General features: G+C 39.2%; 2 protein-coding genes across 3 annotated transcripts in view; one reads left to right on the top strand and one right to left on the bottom strand.

The window, feature by feature from the left end:
• Positions 1-19,112, bottom strand: part of LOC308088592 (uncharacterized protein) — a 234,271-nt gene that overhangs the window by 90,930 nt on the left and 124,229 nt on the right. The window lies entirely within an intron of this gene.
• The window catches only part of LOC308088487 (uncharacterized protein), a 131,144-nt gene that overhangs the window by 50,910 nt on the left and 61,122 nt on the right, over positions 1-19,112 (top strand). For both annotated transcript variants that reach the window (XM_080432953.1, XM_080432952.1), the window contains exon 6: positions 15,376-17,257. In XM_080432953.1, the coding sequence (XP_080289079.1) occupies positions 15,376-17,257 (1,882 nt within the window). The remainder of the gene's footprint in view (positions 1-15,375; positions 17,258-19,112) is intronic.

The raw sequence follows: 19,112 nt of genomic DNA, 5'->3' as shown, positions 1-19,112 counted from the left end.
ACACAATACTAGAGAGATCTGGTAACACCACCTATATAATAGAACACAATACTAGAGGGATCTGGTAACACCACCTATAGAACACAATACTAGAGAGATCTGGTAACACCACCTATAGAACACAATACTAGAGAGATCTGGTAACACCACCTATAGAACACAATACTAGAGAGATCTGGTAACACCACCTATAGAACACAATACTAGAGAGATCTGGTAACACCACCTATAGATAGAACACAATACTAGAGAGATCTGGTAACACCACCTATAGAATAGAACACAATACTAGAGAGATCTGGTAACACCACCTATATAACACAATACTAGAGGGATCTGGTAACACCACCTATAGAACACAATACTAGAGAGATCTGGTAACACCACCTATAGAATAGAACACAATACTAGAGTGATCTGGTAACACCACCTATAGAACACAATACTAGAGAGATCTGGTAACACCACCTATAGAATAGAACACAATACTAGAGGGATCTGGTAACACCACCTATAGAACACAATACTAGAGAGATCTGGTAACACCACCTATAGAACACAATACTAGAGAGAGCTGGTAACACCAACTATAGAATAGAACACAATACTAGAGAGATCTGGTAACCACCTATAGAACACAATACTAGAGGGATCTGGTAACAACACCTATAGAACACAATACTAGAGGGATCTGGTAACACCACCTATAGAACACAATACTAGAGAGATCTGGTAACACCACCTATAGAATAGAACACAATACTTGAGGGATCTGGTAACACCACCTATAGAACACAATACTAGAGAGATCTGGTAACACCACCTATAGAATAGAACACAATACTTGAGGGATCTGGTAACACCACCTATAGAACACAATACTAGAGAGATCTGGTAACACCACCTATAGAACACAATACTAGAGAGATCTGGTAACACCACCTATAGAATAGAACACAATACTAGAGGGATCTGGTAACACCACCTATAGAACACAAGAGGGATCTGGTAACACCACCTATAGATTAGAACACAATACTAGAGGGATCTGGTAACACCACCTATAGAACACAATACTAGAGAGATCTGGTAACACCACCTATAGATTAGAACACAATACTAGAGGGATCTGGTAACACCACCTATAGAACACAATACTAGAGAGATCTGGTAACCCCACCTATAGAACACAATACTAGAGGGATCTGGTAACACCACCTATAGAACACAATACTAGAGGGATCTGGTAACACCACCTATAGAACACAATACTATATAGATCTGGTAACACCACCTATGGAACACAATACTAGAGGGATCTGGTAACACCACCTATAGAACACAATACTAGAGGGATCTGGTAAAACCACCTATAGAACACAATACTAGAGGGATCTGGTAACACCACCTATAGAATAGAACACAATACTAGAGGGATCTGGTAACACCACCTATAGAACACAATACTAGAGAGATCTGGTAACACCACCTATAGAATAGAACACAATACTAGAGGGATCTGGTAACACCACCTATAGAACACAATACTAGAGAGATCTGGTAACACCACCTATAGAACACAATACTAGAGAGATCTGGTAATACCACCTATAGAATAGAAAACAATACTAGAGAGATCTGGTAACACCACCTATATAATAGAACACAATACTAGAGGGATCTGGTAACACCACCTATAGAACACAATACTAGAGAGATCTGGTAACACCACCTATAGAACACAATACTAGAGAGATCTGGTAACACCTATAGAACACAATACTAGAGAGATCTGGTAACACCACCTATAGAATAGAACACAATACTAGAGAGATCTGGTAACGCCACCTATAGAACACAATACTAGAGAGATCTGGTAACACCACCTATAGAACACAATACTAGAGAGATCTGGTAACACCACCTATAGAACACAATACTAGAGAGATCTGGTAACACCACCTATAGAATAGAACACAATACTATAGGATCTGGTAACACCACCTATAGAACACAATACTAGAGAGATCTGGTAACACCACCTATAGAATAGAACACAATACTATAGGATCTGGTAACACCACCTATAGAACACAATACTAGAGAGATCTGGTAACACCACCTATAGAACACAATACTAGAGAGATCTGGTAACACCACCTATAGAATAGAACACAATACTTGAGGGATCTGGTAACACCACCTATAGAACACAATACTAGAGAGATCTGGTAACACCACCTATAGAATAGAACACAATACTTGAGGGATCTGGTAACACCACCTATAGAACACAATACTAGAGAGATCTGGTAACACCACCTATAGAACACAATACTAGAGAGATCTGGTAACACCACCTATAGAATAGAACACAATACTAGAGGGATCTGGTAACACCACCTATAGAACACAAGAGGGATCTGGTAACACCACCTATAGATTAGAACACAATACTAGAGGGATCTGGTAACACCACCTATAGAACACAATACTAGAGGGATCTGGTAACACCACCTATAGAACACAATACTATATAAATCTGGTAACACCACCTATGGAACACAATACTAGAGGGATCTGGTAACACCACCTATAGAACACAATACTAGAGGGATCTGGTAAAACCACCTATAGAACACAATACTAGAGGGATCTGGTAACACCACCTATAGAATAGAACACAATACTAGAGGGATCTGGTAACACCACCTATAGAACACAATACTAGAGAGATCTGGTAACACCACCTATAGAATAGAACACAATACTAGAGGGATCTGGTAACACCACCTATAGAACACAATACTAGAGAGATCTGGTAACACCACCTATAGAACACAATACTAGAGAGATCTGGTAATACCACCTATAGAATAGAAAACAACACTAGAGAGATCTGGTAACACCACCTATATAATAGAACACAATACTAGAGGGATCTGGTAACACCACCTATAGAACACAATACTAGAGAGATCTGGTAACACCACCTATAGAACACAATACTAGAGAGATCTGGTAACACCACCTATAGAACACAATACTAGAGAGATCTGGTAACACCACCTATAGAATAGAACACAATACTAGAGAGATCTGGTAACGCCACCTATAGAACACAATACTAGAGAGATCTGGTAACACCACCTATAGAACACAATACTAGAGAGATCTGGTAACACCACCTATAGAACACAATACTAGAGAGATCTGGTAACACCACCTATAGAATAGAACACAATACTATAGGATCTGGTAACACCACCTATAGAACACAATACTTAGAGAGATCTGGTAACACCACCTATAGAACACAATACTAGAGAGATCTGGTAACACCACCTATATAATAGAACACAATACTAGAGGGATCTGGTAACACCACCTATAGAACACAATACTAGAGAGATCTGGTAACACCACCTATAGAACACAATACTAGAGAGATCTGGTAACACCACCTATAGAACACAATACTAGAGAGATCTGGTAACACCACCTATAGAACACAATACTAGAGAGATCTGGTAACACCACCTATATCTGGTAACACCACCTATAGAATAGAACACAATACTAGAGAGATCTGGTAACACCACCTATAGAACACAATACTAGAGATATCTGTTAACACCACCTATAGAATAGAACACAATACTAGAGAGATCTGGTAACACCACCTATAGAACACAATACTAGAGGGATCTGGTAACACCACCTATAGAACAAAATACTATATAAATCTGGTAACACCACCTATGGAACACAATACTAGAGGGATCTGGTAACACCACCTATAGAACACAAGAGGGATCTGGTAACACCACCTATAGATTAGAACACAATACTAGAGGGATCTGGTAACACCACCTATAGAACACAATACTAGAGGGATCTGGTAACACCACCTATAGAACACAATACTATATAAATCTGGTAACACCACCTATGGAACACAATACTAGAGGGATCTGGTAACACCACCTATAGAACACAATACTAGAGGGATCTGGTAAAACCACCTATAGAACACAATACTAGAGGGATCTGGTAACACCACCTATAGAATAGAACACAATACTAGAGGGATCTGGTAACACCACCTATAGAACACAATACTAGAGAGATCTGGTAACACCACCTATAGAATAGAACACAATACTAGAGGGATCTGGTAACACCACCTATAGAACACAATACTAGAGAGATCTGGTAACACCACCTATAGAACACAATACTAGAGAGATCTGGTAATACCACCTATAGAATAGAAAACAATACTAGAGAGATCTGGTAACACCACCTATATAATAGAACACAATACTAGAGGGATCTGGTAACACCACCTATAGAACACAATACTAGAGAGATCTGGTAACACCACCTATAGAACACAATACTAGAGAGATCTGGTAACACCACCTATAGAACACAATACTAGAGAGATCTGGTAACACCACCTATAGAACACAATACTAGAGAGATCTGGTAACGCCACCTATAGAACACAATACTAGAGAGATCTGGTAACACCACCTATAGAACACAATACTAGAGAGATCTGGTAACACCACCTATAGAACACAATACTAGAGAGATCTGGTAACACCACCTATAGAATAGAACACAATACTATAGGATCTGGTAACACCACCTATAGAACACAATACTTAGAGAGATCTGGTAACACCACCTATAGAACACAATACTAGAGAGATCTGGTAACACCACCTATATAATAGAACACAATACTAGAGGGATCTGGTAACACCACCTATAGAACACAATACTAGAGAGATCTGGTAACACCACCTATAGAACACAATACTAGAGAGATCTGGTAACACCACCTATAGAACACAATACTAGAGAGATCTGGTAACACCACCTATAGAACACAATACTAGAGAGATCTGGTAACACCACCTATATCTGGTAACACCACCTATAGAATAGAACACAATACTAGAGAGATCTGGTAACACCACCTATAGAACACAATACTAGAGATATCTGTTAACACCACCTATAGAATAGAACACAATACTAGAGAGATCTGGTAACACCACCTATAGAACACAATACTAGAGGGATCTGGTAACACCACCTATAGAACAAAATACTATATAAATCTGGTAACACCACCTATGGAACACAATACTAGAGGGATCTGGTAACACCACCTATAGAACACAAGAGGGATCTGGTAACACCACCTATAGATTAGAACACAATACTAGAGGGATCTGGTAACACCACCTATAGAACACAATACTAGAGGGATCTGGTAACACCACCTATAGAACACAATACTATATAAATCTGGTAACACCACCTATGGAACACAATACTAGAGGGATCTGGTAACACCACCTATAGAACACAATACTAGAGGGATCTGGTAAAACCACCTATAGAACACAATACTAGAGGGATCTGGTAACACCACCTATAGAATAGAACACAATACTAGAGGGATCTGGTAACACCACCTATAGAACACAATACTAGAGAGATCTGGTAACACCACCTATAGAATAGAACACAATACTAGAGGGATCTGGTAACACCACCTATAGAACACAATACTAGAGAGATCTGGTAACACCACCTATAGAACACAATACTAGAGAGATCTGGTAATACCACCTATAGAATAGAAAACAATACTAGAGAGATCTGGTAACACCACCTATATAATAGAACACAATACTAGAGGGATCTGGTAACACCACCTATAGAACACAATACTAGAGAGATCTGGTAACACCACCTATAGAACACAATACTAGAGAGATCTGGTAACACCACCTATAGAACACAATACTAGAGAGATCTGGTAACACCACCTATAGAACACAATACTAGAGAGATCTGGTAACGCCACCTATAGAACACAATACTAGAGAGATCTGGTAACACCACCTATAGAACACAATACTAGAGAGATCTGGTAACACCACCTATAGAACACAATACTAGAGAGATCTGGTAACACCACCTATAGAATAGAACACAATACTATAGGATCTGGTAACACCACCTATAGAACACAATACTTAGAGAGATCTGGTAACACCACCTATAGAACACAATACTAGAGAGATCTGGTAACACCACCTATATAATAGAACACAATACTAGAGGGATCTGGTAACACCACCTATAGAACACAATACTAGAGAGATCTGGTAACACCACCTATAGAACACAATACTAGAGAGATCTGGTAACACCACCTATAGAACACAATACTAGAGAGATCTGGTAACACCACCTATAGAACACAATACTAGAGAGATCTGGTAACACCACCTATATCTGGTAACACCACCTATAGAATAGAACACAATACTAGAGAGATCTGGTAACACCACCTATAGAACACAATACTAGAGATATCTGTTAACACCACCTATAGAATAGAACACAATACTAGAGAGATCTGGTAACACCACCTATAGAACACAATACTAGAGATATCTGGTAACACCACCTATAGAATAGAACACAATACTAGAGAGATCTGGTAACACCACCTATAGAACACAATACTAGAGAGATCTGGTAACACCACCTATATAATAGAACACAATACTAGAGGGATCTGGTAACACCACCTATAGAACACAATACTAGAGATATCTGGTAACACCACCTATAGAACACAATACTAGAGAGATCTGGTAACACCACCTCTAGAACACAATACTAGAGAGATCTGGTAACACCACCTATAGAATAGAACACAATACTAGAGAGATCTGGTAACACCACCTATAGAATAGAACACAATACTAGAGAGATCTGGTAACACCACCTATAGAACACAATACTAGAGGGATCTGGTAACACCACCTATAGAACACAATTCTAGAGAGATCTGGTAACACCACCTATAGACTAGAACACAATACTAGAGGGATCTGGTAACACCACCTATAGAACACAATACTAGAGAGATCTGGTAACACCACCTATAGAATAGAACACAATACTAGAGGGATCTGGTAACACCACCTATATAACACAATACTAGAGAGATCTGGTAACACCACCTATAGAACACAATACTAGAGAGAGCTGGTAACACCAACTATAGAATAGAACACAATACTAGAGAGATCTGGTAACCACCTATAGAACACAATACTAGAGGGATCTGGTAACAACACCTATAGAACACAATACTAGAGGGATCTGGTAACACCACCTATAGAACACAATACTAGAGAGATCTGGTAACACCACCTAAAGAATAGAACACACTACTAGAGAGATCTGGTAACACCACCTATAGAACACAATACTAGAGAGATCTGGTAACACCACCTATAGAATAGAATAGAACACAATACTAGAGGGATCTGGTAACACCACCTATAGAACACAATACTAGAGGGATCTGGTAACACCACTTATAGAACACAATACTAGAGAGATCTGGTAACACCACCTATAGAACACAATACTAGAGAGATCTGGTAACACCACCTATAGAATAGAACACAATACTTGAGGGATCTGGTAACACCACCTATAGAACACAATACTAGAGAGATCTGGTAACACCACCTATAGAACACACTACTAAAGAGATCTGGTAACACCACCTATAGAATAGAACACAATACTAGAGGGATCTGGTAACACCACCTATATAACACAATACTAGAGGGATCTGGTAACACCACCTATAGATTAGAACACAATACTAGAGGGATCTGGTAACACCACATATAGAACACAATACTAGAGAGATCTGGTAAAACCACCTATAGAACACAATACTAGAGGGATCTGGTAACACCACCTATAGAACACAATACTAGAGGGATCTGGTAACACCACCTATAGAACACAATACTATATAGATCTGGTAACACCACCTATGGAACACAATACTAGAGGGATTTGGTAACACCACCTATAGAACACAATACTAGAGGGATCTGGTAACACCACCTATAGAATAGAACACAATACTAGAGGGATCTGGTAACACCACCTATAGAACACAATACTAGAGAGATCTGGTAACACCACCTATAGAATAGAACACAATACTAGAGGGATCTGGTAACACCACCTATAGAACACAATACTAGAGAGATCTGGTAACACCACCTATAGAACACAATACTAGAGAGATCTGGTAACACCACCTATAGAATAGAAAACAATACTAGAGAGATCTGGTAATACCACCTATATAATAGAACACAATACTAGAGGGATCTGGTAACACCACCTATATAACACAATACTAGAGAGATCTGGTAACACCACCTATATAACACAATACTAGAGAGATCTGGTAACACCACCTATAGAACACAATACTAGAGAGATCTGGTATCACCACCTATAGAATAGAACACAATACTAGAGAGATCTGGTAACGCCACCTATAGAACACAATACTAGAGAGATCTGGTAACACCACCTATAGAATAGAACACAATACTAGAGGGATCTGGTAACACCACCTATAGAACACAATACTAGAGAGATCTGGTAACACCACCTATAGAATAGAACACAATACTAGAGGGATCTGGTAACACCACCTATAGAACACAATACTAGAGAGATCTGGTAACACCACCTATAGAACACAATACTAGAGAGATCTGGTAACACCACCTATAGAATAGAAAACAATACTAGAGAGATCTGGTAATACCACCTATATAATAGAACACAATACTAGAGGGATCTGGTAACACCACCTATATAACACAATACTAGAGAGATCTGGTAACACCACCTATAGAACACAATACTAGAGAGATCTGGTAACACCACCTATAGAACACAATACTAGAGAGATCTGGTATCACCACCTATAGAATAGAACACAATACTAGAGAGATCTGGTAACGCCACCTATAGAACACAATACTAGAGAGATCTGGTAACACCACCTATAGAACACAATACTAGAGAGATCTGGTAACACCACCTATAGAACACAATACTAGAGAGATCTGGTAACACCACCTATAGAATAGAACACAATACTATAGGATCTGGTAACACCACCTATAGAACACAATACTAGAGAGATCTGGTAACACCACCTATATAATAGAACAAAATACTAGAGGGATCTGGTAACACCACCTATAGAACACAATACTAGAGAGATCTGGTAACACCACCTATAGAACACAATACTAGAGAGATCTGGTAACACCACCTATATCTGGTAACACCACCTATAGAATAGAACACAATACTAGAGAGATCTGGTAACACCACCTATAGAACACAATACTAGAGATATCTGTTAACACCACCTATAGAATATAACACAATACTAGAGGGATCTGTTAACACCACCTATAGAATAGAACAAAATACTAGAGGGGTCTGGTAACACCACCTATAGAACACAATACTAGAGAGATCTGTTAACACCACCTATAGAATAGAACACAATACTAGAGAGATCTGGTAACACCACCTATAGAACACAATACTAGAGAGATCTGGTAACACCACCTATAGAACATTACTAGAGAGATCTGGTAATACCACCTATAGAACACAATACTAGAGAGATCTGGTAACACCACCTATAGAATAGAACACAATATTATAGGATCTGGTAACACCACCTATAGAACACAATACTAGAGAGATCTGGTAACACCACCTATAGAACACAATACTAGAGAGATCTGGTAACACCACCTATATAATAGAACACAATACTAGAGAGATCTGGTAACACCACCTATAGAACACAATACTAGAGAGATCTGGTAACACCACCTATAGAACACAATACTAGAGAGATCTGGTAACACCACCTATAGAATAGAATAGAACACAATACTAGAGAGATCTGGTAACACCACCTATAGAATAGAACACAATACTAGAGAGATCTGGTAACACCACCTATAGAACACAATACTAGAGGGATCTGGTAACACCACCTATAGAACACAATACTAGAGAGATCTGGTAACACCACCTATAGAATAGAACACAATACTAGAGGGATCTGGTAACACCACCTATAGAACACAATACTAGAGAGATCTGGTAACACCACCTATAGAATAGAACACAATACTAGAGGGAGGTGGTAACACCACCTATAGAATAGAACACAATACTAGAGGGATCTGGTAACACCACCTATAGATTAGAACACAATACTAGAGGGATCTGGTAACACCACATATAGAACACAATACTAGAGAGATCTGGTAAAACCACCTATAGAACACAATACTAGAGGGATCTGGTAACACCACCTATAGAACACAATACTAGAGGGATCTGGTAACACCACCTATAGAACACAATACTATATAGATCTGGTAACACCACCTATGGAACACAATACTAGAGGGATTTGGTAACACCACCTATAGAACACAATACTAGAGGGATCTGGTAACACCACCTATAGAATAGAACACAATACTAGAGGGATCTGGTAACACCACCTATAGAACACAATACTAGAGAGATCTGGTAACACCACCTATAGAATAGAACACAATACTAGAGGGATCTGGTAACACCACCTATAGAACACAATACTAGAGAGATCTGGTAACACCACCTATAGAACACAATACTAGAGAGATCTGGTAACACCACCTATAGAATAGAAAACAATACTAGAGAGATCTGGTAATACCACCTATATAATAGAACACAATACTAGAGGGATCTGGTAACACCACCTATATAACACAATACTAGAGAGATCTGGTAACACCACCTATATAACACAATACTAGAGAGATCTGGTAACACCACCTATAGAACACAATACTAGAGAGATCTGGTATCACCACCTATAGAATAGAACACAATACTAGAGAGATCTGGTAACGCCACCTATAGAACACAATACTAGAGAGATCTGGTAACACCACCTATAGAATAGAACACAATACTAGAGGGATCTGGTAACACCACCTATAGAACACAATACTAGAGAGATCTGGTAACACCACCTATAGAATAGAACACAATACTAGAGGGATCTGGTAACACCACCTATAGAACACAATACTAGAGAGATCTGGTAACACCACCTATAGAACACAATACTAGAGAGATCTGGTAACACCACCTATAGAATAGAAAACAATACTAGAGAGATCTGGTAATACCACCTATATAATAGAACACAATACTAGAGGGATCTGGTAACACCACCTATATAACACAATACTAGAGAGATCTGGTAACACCACCTATAGAACACAATACTAGAGAGATCTGGTAACACCACCTATAGAACACAATACTAGAGAGATCTGGTATCACCACCTATAGAATAGAACACAATACTAGAGAGATCTGGTAACGCCACCTATAGAACACAATACTAGAGAGATCTGGTAACACCACCTATAGAACACAATACTAGAGAGATCTGGTAACACCACCTATAGAACACAATACTAGAGAGATCTGGTAACACCACCTATAGAATAGAACACAATACTATAGGATCTGGTAACACCACCTATAGAACACAATACTAGAGAGATCTGGTAACACCACCTATATAATAGAACACAATACTAGAGGGATCTGGTAACACCACCTATAGAACACAATACTAGAGAGATCTGGTAACACCACCTATAGAACACAATACTAGAGAGATCTGGTAACACCACCTATATCTGGTAACACCACCTATAGAATAGAACACAATACTAGAGAGATCTGGTAACACCACCTATAGAACACAATACTAGAGATATCTGTTAACACCACCTATAGAATATAACACAATACTAGAGGGATCTGTTAACACCACCTATAGAATAGAACAAAATACTAGAGGGATCTGGTAACACCACCTATAGAACACAATACTAGAGAGATCTGTTAACACCACCTATAGAATAGAACACAATACTAGAGAGATCTGGTAACACCACCTATAGAACACAATACTAGAGAGATCTGGTAACACCACCTATAGAACATTACTAGAGAGATCTGGTAATACCACCTATAGAACACAATACTAGAGAGATCTGGTAACACCACCTATAGAATAGAACACAATATTATAGGATCTGGTAACACCACCTATAGAACACAATACTAGAGAGATCTGGTAACACCACCTATAGAACACAATACTAGAGAGATCTGGTAACACCACCTATATAATAGAACACAATACTAGAGATATCTGGTAACACCACCTATAGAACACAATACTAGAGAGATCTGGTAACACCACCTATAGAACACAATACTAGAGAGATCTGGTAACACCACCTATAGAATAGAATAGAACACAATACTAGAGAGATCTGGTAACACCACCTATAGAATAGAACACAATACTAGAGAGATCTGGTAACACCACCTATAGAACACAATACTAGAGGGATCTGGTAACACCACCTATAGAACACAATACTAGAGAGATCTGGTAACACCACCTATAGAATAGAACACAATACTAGAGGGATCTGGTAACACCACCTATAGAACACAATACTAGAGAGATCTGGTAACACCACCTATAGAATAGAACACAATACTAGAGGGAGGTGGTAACACCACCTATAGAATAGAACACAATACTAGAGGGATCTGGTAACACCACCTATAGAATAGAACACAATACTAGAGGGATCTGGTAACACCACCTATAGAACACAATACTAGAGAGATCTGGTAACACCACCTATATAACACAATACTAGAGAGATCTGGTAACACCACCTATAGAATAGAACACAATACTAGAGAGATCTGGTAACACCACCTATAGAACACAATACTAGAGAGATCTGGTAACACCACCTATAGAACACAATACTAGAGAGATCTGGTAACACCACCTATAGAATAGAACACAATACTAGAGAGATCTGGTAACACCACCTATAGAATAGAACACAATACTAGAGAGATCTGGTAACACCACCTATAGAACACAATACTAGAGGGATCTGGTAACACCACCTATAGAACACAATACTAGAGAGATCTGGTAACACCACCTATAGAACAGAACACAATACTAGAGAGATCTGGTAACACCACCTATAGAATAGAACACAATACTAGAGAGATCTGGTAACACCACCTATAGAACACAATACTATAGGGATCTGGTAACACCACCTATAGAATAAAACACAATACTAGAGGGATCTGGTAACACCACCTATAGAACACAATACTAGAGAGATCTGGTAACACCACCTATAGAACAGAACACAATACTAGAGAGATCTGGTAACACCACCTATAGAATAGAACACAATACTAGAGAGATCTGGTAACACCACCTATAGAACACAATACTATAGGGATCTGGTAACACCACCTATAGAACACAACACTAGAGGGATCTGGTAACACCACCTATAGAACACAATACTAGAGAGATCTGGTAACACCACCTATAGAACACAACACTAGAGAGATCTGGTAACACCACCTATAGAATAGAACACAATACTAGAGAGATCTGGTAACACCACCTATAGAACACAATACTAGAGGGATCTGGTAACACCACCTATAGAACACAATACTAGAGGGATCTTGTAACACCACCTATAGAACACAATACTAGAGAGATCTGGTAACACCACCTATAGAACACAATACTAGAGGGATCTGGTAACACCACCTATAGAACACAATATTAGAGGGATCTGGTAACACCACCTATAGAACACAATACTAGAGGGATCTGGTAACATCACCTATAGAACACAATACTAGAGATATCTGGTAACACCACCTATAGAATACAATACTAGAGGGATCTGGTAACACCACCTATAGAATAGAACACAATACTAGAGAGAGATCTGGTAACACCACCTATAGAACACAATACTAGAGGGATCTGGTAACACCACCTGTAGAACACAATACTAGAGGGATCTGGTAACACCACCTATAGAACACAATACTAGAGGGATCTGGTAACACCACCTATAGAACACAATACTAGAGGGATCTGGTAACACCACCTATAGATGATCATGGTACAGACACTTCTATACTAGAGATAAATGGTAAATGGTAAAGAGACATTGTTGTCATGGTTTTATGCTGCTGTCAGCTACAGAATATAATAGGATATGAAGATTGGTCTATGACACTTAATATATATATATATATATTTTTTTAAATGTAGATATACGGTTATGGCACTCAACGGGTGTATTTTAAAAGCGTAGATATACGGTTATGGCACTCAACGGGTTTATTTTAAAAACGTAGATATACGGTTATGGCACTCAACGGGTGTATTTTAAAAACGTAGATATACGGTTATGGCACTCAACGGGTGTATCTTAAAAACGTAGATATACGGTTATGGCACTCAACGGGTGTATTTTAAAAATGTAGATATACGATTATGGCACTCAACGGGTATATTTTAAAAACGTAGATATACGGTTATGGCACTCAACAGGTGTATTTTAAAGACATACGGTTTTGGCACCAAATGTGTCAACTCATTGAGTGCCAGAATTTTTTTTTTGTAACGTTTTGTTTATTCGTTTTTGTTCTTTTACGTACTCATAGGTAGTACAATTGAGTGCCAGAATTGCCAGAATTATTTCTATATTTATTATGTTGTCCCATTGCCAAAAAAAAGTGCTTAGGAAGCAAGATACAGCCTTTTTCAGTTATACGTTAAACAAGGAGTGGATGGAGCTGCAAATCTTCAGATGATGATATCTAACATGTTTTTTTTTACTATTTTTTCAAAAACACGTCAAACACGTCATTGGCACGTTGCGCCATAGCGGTAAAAACACGTGAAACACGTTAATGGCACTCAATGAGTTAAGATGGCTCTGAAATGGCGGAACGTGGTAGAAATTGTATTTTTCCAGACGATAGACGGACCCCTACCCCATTGCCCGGATACTTTTCTTTTTACATCTGGGTCCTCGTTATGGCTTCTGCAGCCCTCTAAACATTGCGAACACACGGTAAAAACCCTGGCACTCTGAGGATGATTTGGATGATAATACCTGGCACTCAATGTGCATTAACTTGTTCTGTTATAGTATAGTTGATGTTTTATTGTGGCTGTAGTTACATTATAACTGATGGATTATAGAATAGTTCATATAACATTAGACATAATCAAACCTGATTATTCATTATATTAGTTAATTAGCTGTTTCACATTTGGGACACTTTATGAATGGCCTCATTAAACACATCAACACACAGAACATTGTTTAATGTTGAGATGAACATTGATAGATGCTAAACTTGAGCTTAATTTGAATATGAAAGTAACAAAAAAAGACCACAATTTTATCATGCCTTTTTTATCAGCAATATCACATTTAGATTCAAGTGTTACATGTTTCATTATTACAGAGGATGCAAAGCATATTGAATTCTACCAAAACCAGCTCCAAATGAATGTTGAGGAGCCGTTCACATGTTTACCTGAAGGGTCAGTCCAACGGACAGATAAGATGGATTTTGAAGATTTCTACACACATGTCAGCATCATATATGTGGACGAAAGAGAGATCAGCTGTGAGCATGAGGTCAGACAGATGGAGAGGAAGAAAGCATGGCAGGAGATCCCGCAGAGTGAAATGGTGATGAAGAAAGCAGGGCAGGAGATCCAACTCAGTGACATCTTTAAACACCCTTCTGGAAAAAACAAACGCATCAGAACAGTGATCACCATTGGTATTGCAGGAGTTGGCAAAACCTTTCTCGTACACAAGTTTGTCTCTGACTGGGCAAAGAAAAAACATCAACATCCTCACCTCACATTTGTGTTCCAATTCAGCCACCTAAATTTGCTGCAGGGACGAAGGTTTAGTTTAGCACAGCTAATCCATGAATGCATCGACGCAACCAAATGCATTCCAGAAGAAGCTCTTAATGATATCTTCACCAAGCTGCAGAAGTCAGGAAACTCAAATTATGACAACAGCCTCTTCAAACTTCTGTTTGTATTTGATGGTTTAGACACAAGCGTCCTTCCGCTGCACTTTGAGACTAAGTCTAACCATGACTGCTCTGACAACTACTCCCGACCCGTCCCCCTGGAAGAGCTTCTAGTAAACCTCATGAAAGGTAAACTGCTTCGCTGTGCTCACATCTGGATAACAACACGCCCTGCTGCAGCCAAACAGATCCCTTCTGAGTTTGTTGACATGTTCATGGAGGTGAAAGGGTTCACTGATGCCAAGAAGGAGGAGTACTTCAGGAAGAGATTCAGTGATGAGAAGATGGCCAGCAGAATCATCTCACACTTGAAGACATCAAAGAACCTCCACATCATGTGTGAAATCCCAGTCTTCTGTTCGATGGCTGCCACCGTTCTCCGTGATATTTTGAGGAGAGACGAGAAAGGACAGCTGCCCAAGGCCATGACTGAGATGTACTGCTACTTTGTGATGGTGCAGACAAAGAGGAAGCTAAAGTTTGATGAGACACATGAGCTGAGTCAACAGCAGCTCATGGAAACTGACAGGGAGGTTCTTCTGAAGCTGGGCAGGCTGGCTTTTGAACATCTGGAGAAAGGCAGCACCATCTTCTACCAAGAAGACCTGGAAGAGTGTGGTCTTGGTGTGAAAGAAGCCTCACTGTACTCAGGAGTGTGCATGGAGATCTTCAAAGGAGAGAGTGTGCTCTTCCAGAAAAAGGTCTACAGCTTTCTTCATCTGAGCATCCAGGAGTTCCTGGCTGCAGTCTACCTGTTCCACTGTTTCATACAGAAGAGCATGAAGGTACTGAAGACATTCCTGGGAGGAGTAAAAGAAGATATGACCCTGTGTGACTTCCTGTACAGAGCAATGGATAAAGCCCTGATGAGTAAAAATGGCCACCTGGACCTCTTTGTCCGCTTCCTTCATGGCCTCTCACTGGAGTCCAACCAGAGTCTGTTAACAGGCCTGCTGGGTCAGACAGAGAACAGTCCAGAGAGCATCCAGAGAGCCATCAACAAGCTGAAGAAGATGAATAGCTCTTTTAAAACATACTCTCCTGACAGATGTATCAACATCTTCCACTGTCTGATGGAGATGAACGACCACTCAGTACATCAGGAGATCCAGCAGTTCCTGAAGTCAGGGGACAGATCAAAGACAGAACTGTCTCTAATCCAGTGTTCAGCTCTGGCCTTCATGCTGCAGATGTCAGAGGAGGTTCTGGATGAGTTGTACCTGGACACATACAACACAGCACCAGAGGGGCGACAGAGACTGATCCCAGCTCTGAGGAACTGCAGAAAGGCTCGGTTAGTAGTCATGTGAATAGAAAATGTTAGAACAGAGTAAATCTACCTTCACACCACTACACTTTAACTAGAAATGATGGTTAACATAAAACATTGGACCCCACTTTGGGTCCATGAGGAGTTCTAGGCGGTCCCCAGCAAAATAAGGAATGGTTTAAACACTTTAAACATACTTTATACTTCAGCTATTTGAAAATAGCCGATCTACAAGCTCATAATGTGTCGCGATGCGTTTTGAGCTTGTAGATCAGCTATTTCTTCTCTCTTTTTTCTTTCTTTTTTACTTGAATAATTGAGAAAAATGTTGAATAACTTTGACATTTTTAACAGCATATTATCTTCTCTTATGGGGGTCCTTGACACAAAATATTTTCAGATGGGGTCAAATACATAACATTTTCATGACATGACAATGTTTGAGAGCCACAAATGTAAAAGATACAGTAATAACCACATCTTTAAATCCGGTCTGGGTCTCAAATGGTGACTGGTAGACGAATCCACAGAGCGCTGCCCAATCACTTGCGCAATCAATATTGCGGTGTCAGACACATTTACCTGCTATTTTACTAACTAAATACTCTGGCAGATACAAAGTGTCTGACGTCAAGTTACGTCACTTGTTCATATTGGAAGTGCCAAATAGTTTATAATATTCAGCTGAACCCCAATTATTAATTATAATTCCAACCGCATCATACCGACGACACACACACACACTACAGAGAAGCATAGACTAATAACCACGCTGTTAAGAATAAATAAAGCCAAGTTACTTGATCCAGCAGAAAATCAGGAAATACAGTTTTAAGGTCTACCTTTCTTTGGTGTGAACTGTGAAGAATGATGTTTCAAACGTTATATTCCCACAAATGAATATCCATTGAACTGTGAGTGTGTAGACACCACCTCTCATTCATTGTTTATTTAGCATTGAGAGTGCCCTCGCATCCACCAACACATTAACTCCCCAAAAAGTCAGGCTTCACTTCAGAGACAAGAAGTAGCGTAACACAAACTCATTGAACTCCTCTTTCACTGTCAGTGGGACTGGTAGCTTCATGGCAGCTTCCACATTATATTACGACCCCTGTCTAGGGTAGGGAATACAACATAATAATGGAGGACCACAGATTGTTTCAAAATGAATTGTTTTATTTATTTATTTTAGCAGAGACTAAATATCTCCATTTTCTTTCTAATTTCTGCTACTGAAGAAAACCCCTAACATAACCCCTGACCGAAAAGAAAGAAAGAAACAATTTACTAACCTACTTACCTAAACTATTAAAAAACAAAAACAAACAAGGAAGTGGATAAACCAAACGAACGTACCAAACACCCCTACATAGTGATTAATCAAGTATTGACAAAGAATTAATTCAAAATATAAACACAACGGAAGGACTCAAAGTTAATGAATGGCAAAACTAGCAAACTAAACAAAAATGTTACAAAGGCTGGAGGACACGAGGGCTTTAGTTTCTGCTGCTCTTAAGCTGCCAACTATCAGGATAGCATCAGGTTAATTCACAGCTGAAGACCGCTATTAGTCAGGGGATATTAGCAGAAAGATTTCCAATCTTGGAATAAATTCCTTACCAAAAAAAATCTTCACCAATGTGTTTGTAAAGGTGTCTAGTAACACATCTCACAAAGACTGAAATTCAGTCCCCCTAGGAGAATTTTTGACAGCTGCTGAAAGTTGGGGTACCCACCATTTCCCTGCATAACAGCTCCAATCTCAATGGGCTTTTTACACAAAAAGTATACCTGGACAAGGATGGCTATGGCCGTTTTTAGCCCAAGGAGTGGTTTTGGTGCAAAACAAATGCTTGCAATGGATTCAGAATAA

This window comes from Gymnoscopelus braueri (assembly GCF_963280865.1).
Source record: "Gymnoscopelus braueri genome assembly, chromosome: 7".
In the NCBI taxonomy this organism is placed as follows: Eukaryota; Metazoa; Chordata; class Actinopteri; order Myctophiformes; family Myctophidae; genus Gymnoscopelus; species Gymnoscopelus braueri.
The sequence above is the reverse complement of the archived record's forward strand: the minus strand, read 5'-3'. Positions and strand labels throughout refer to the sequence as shown.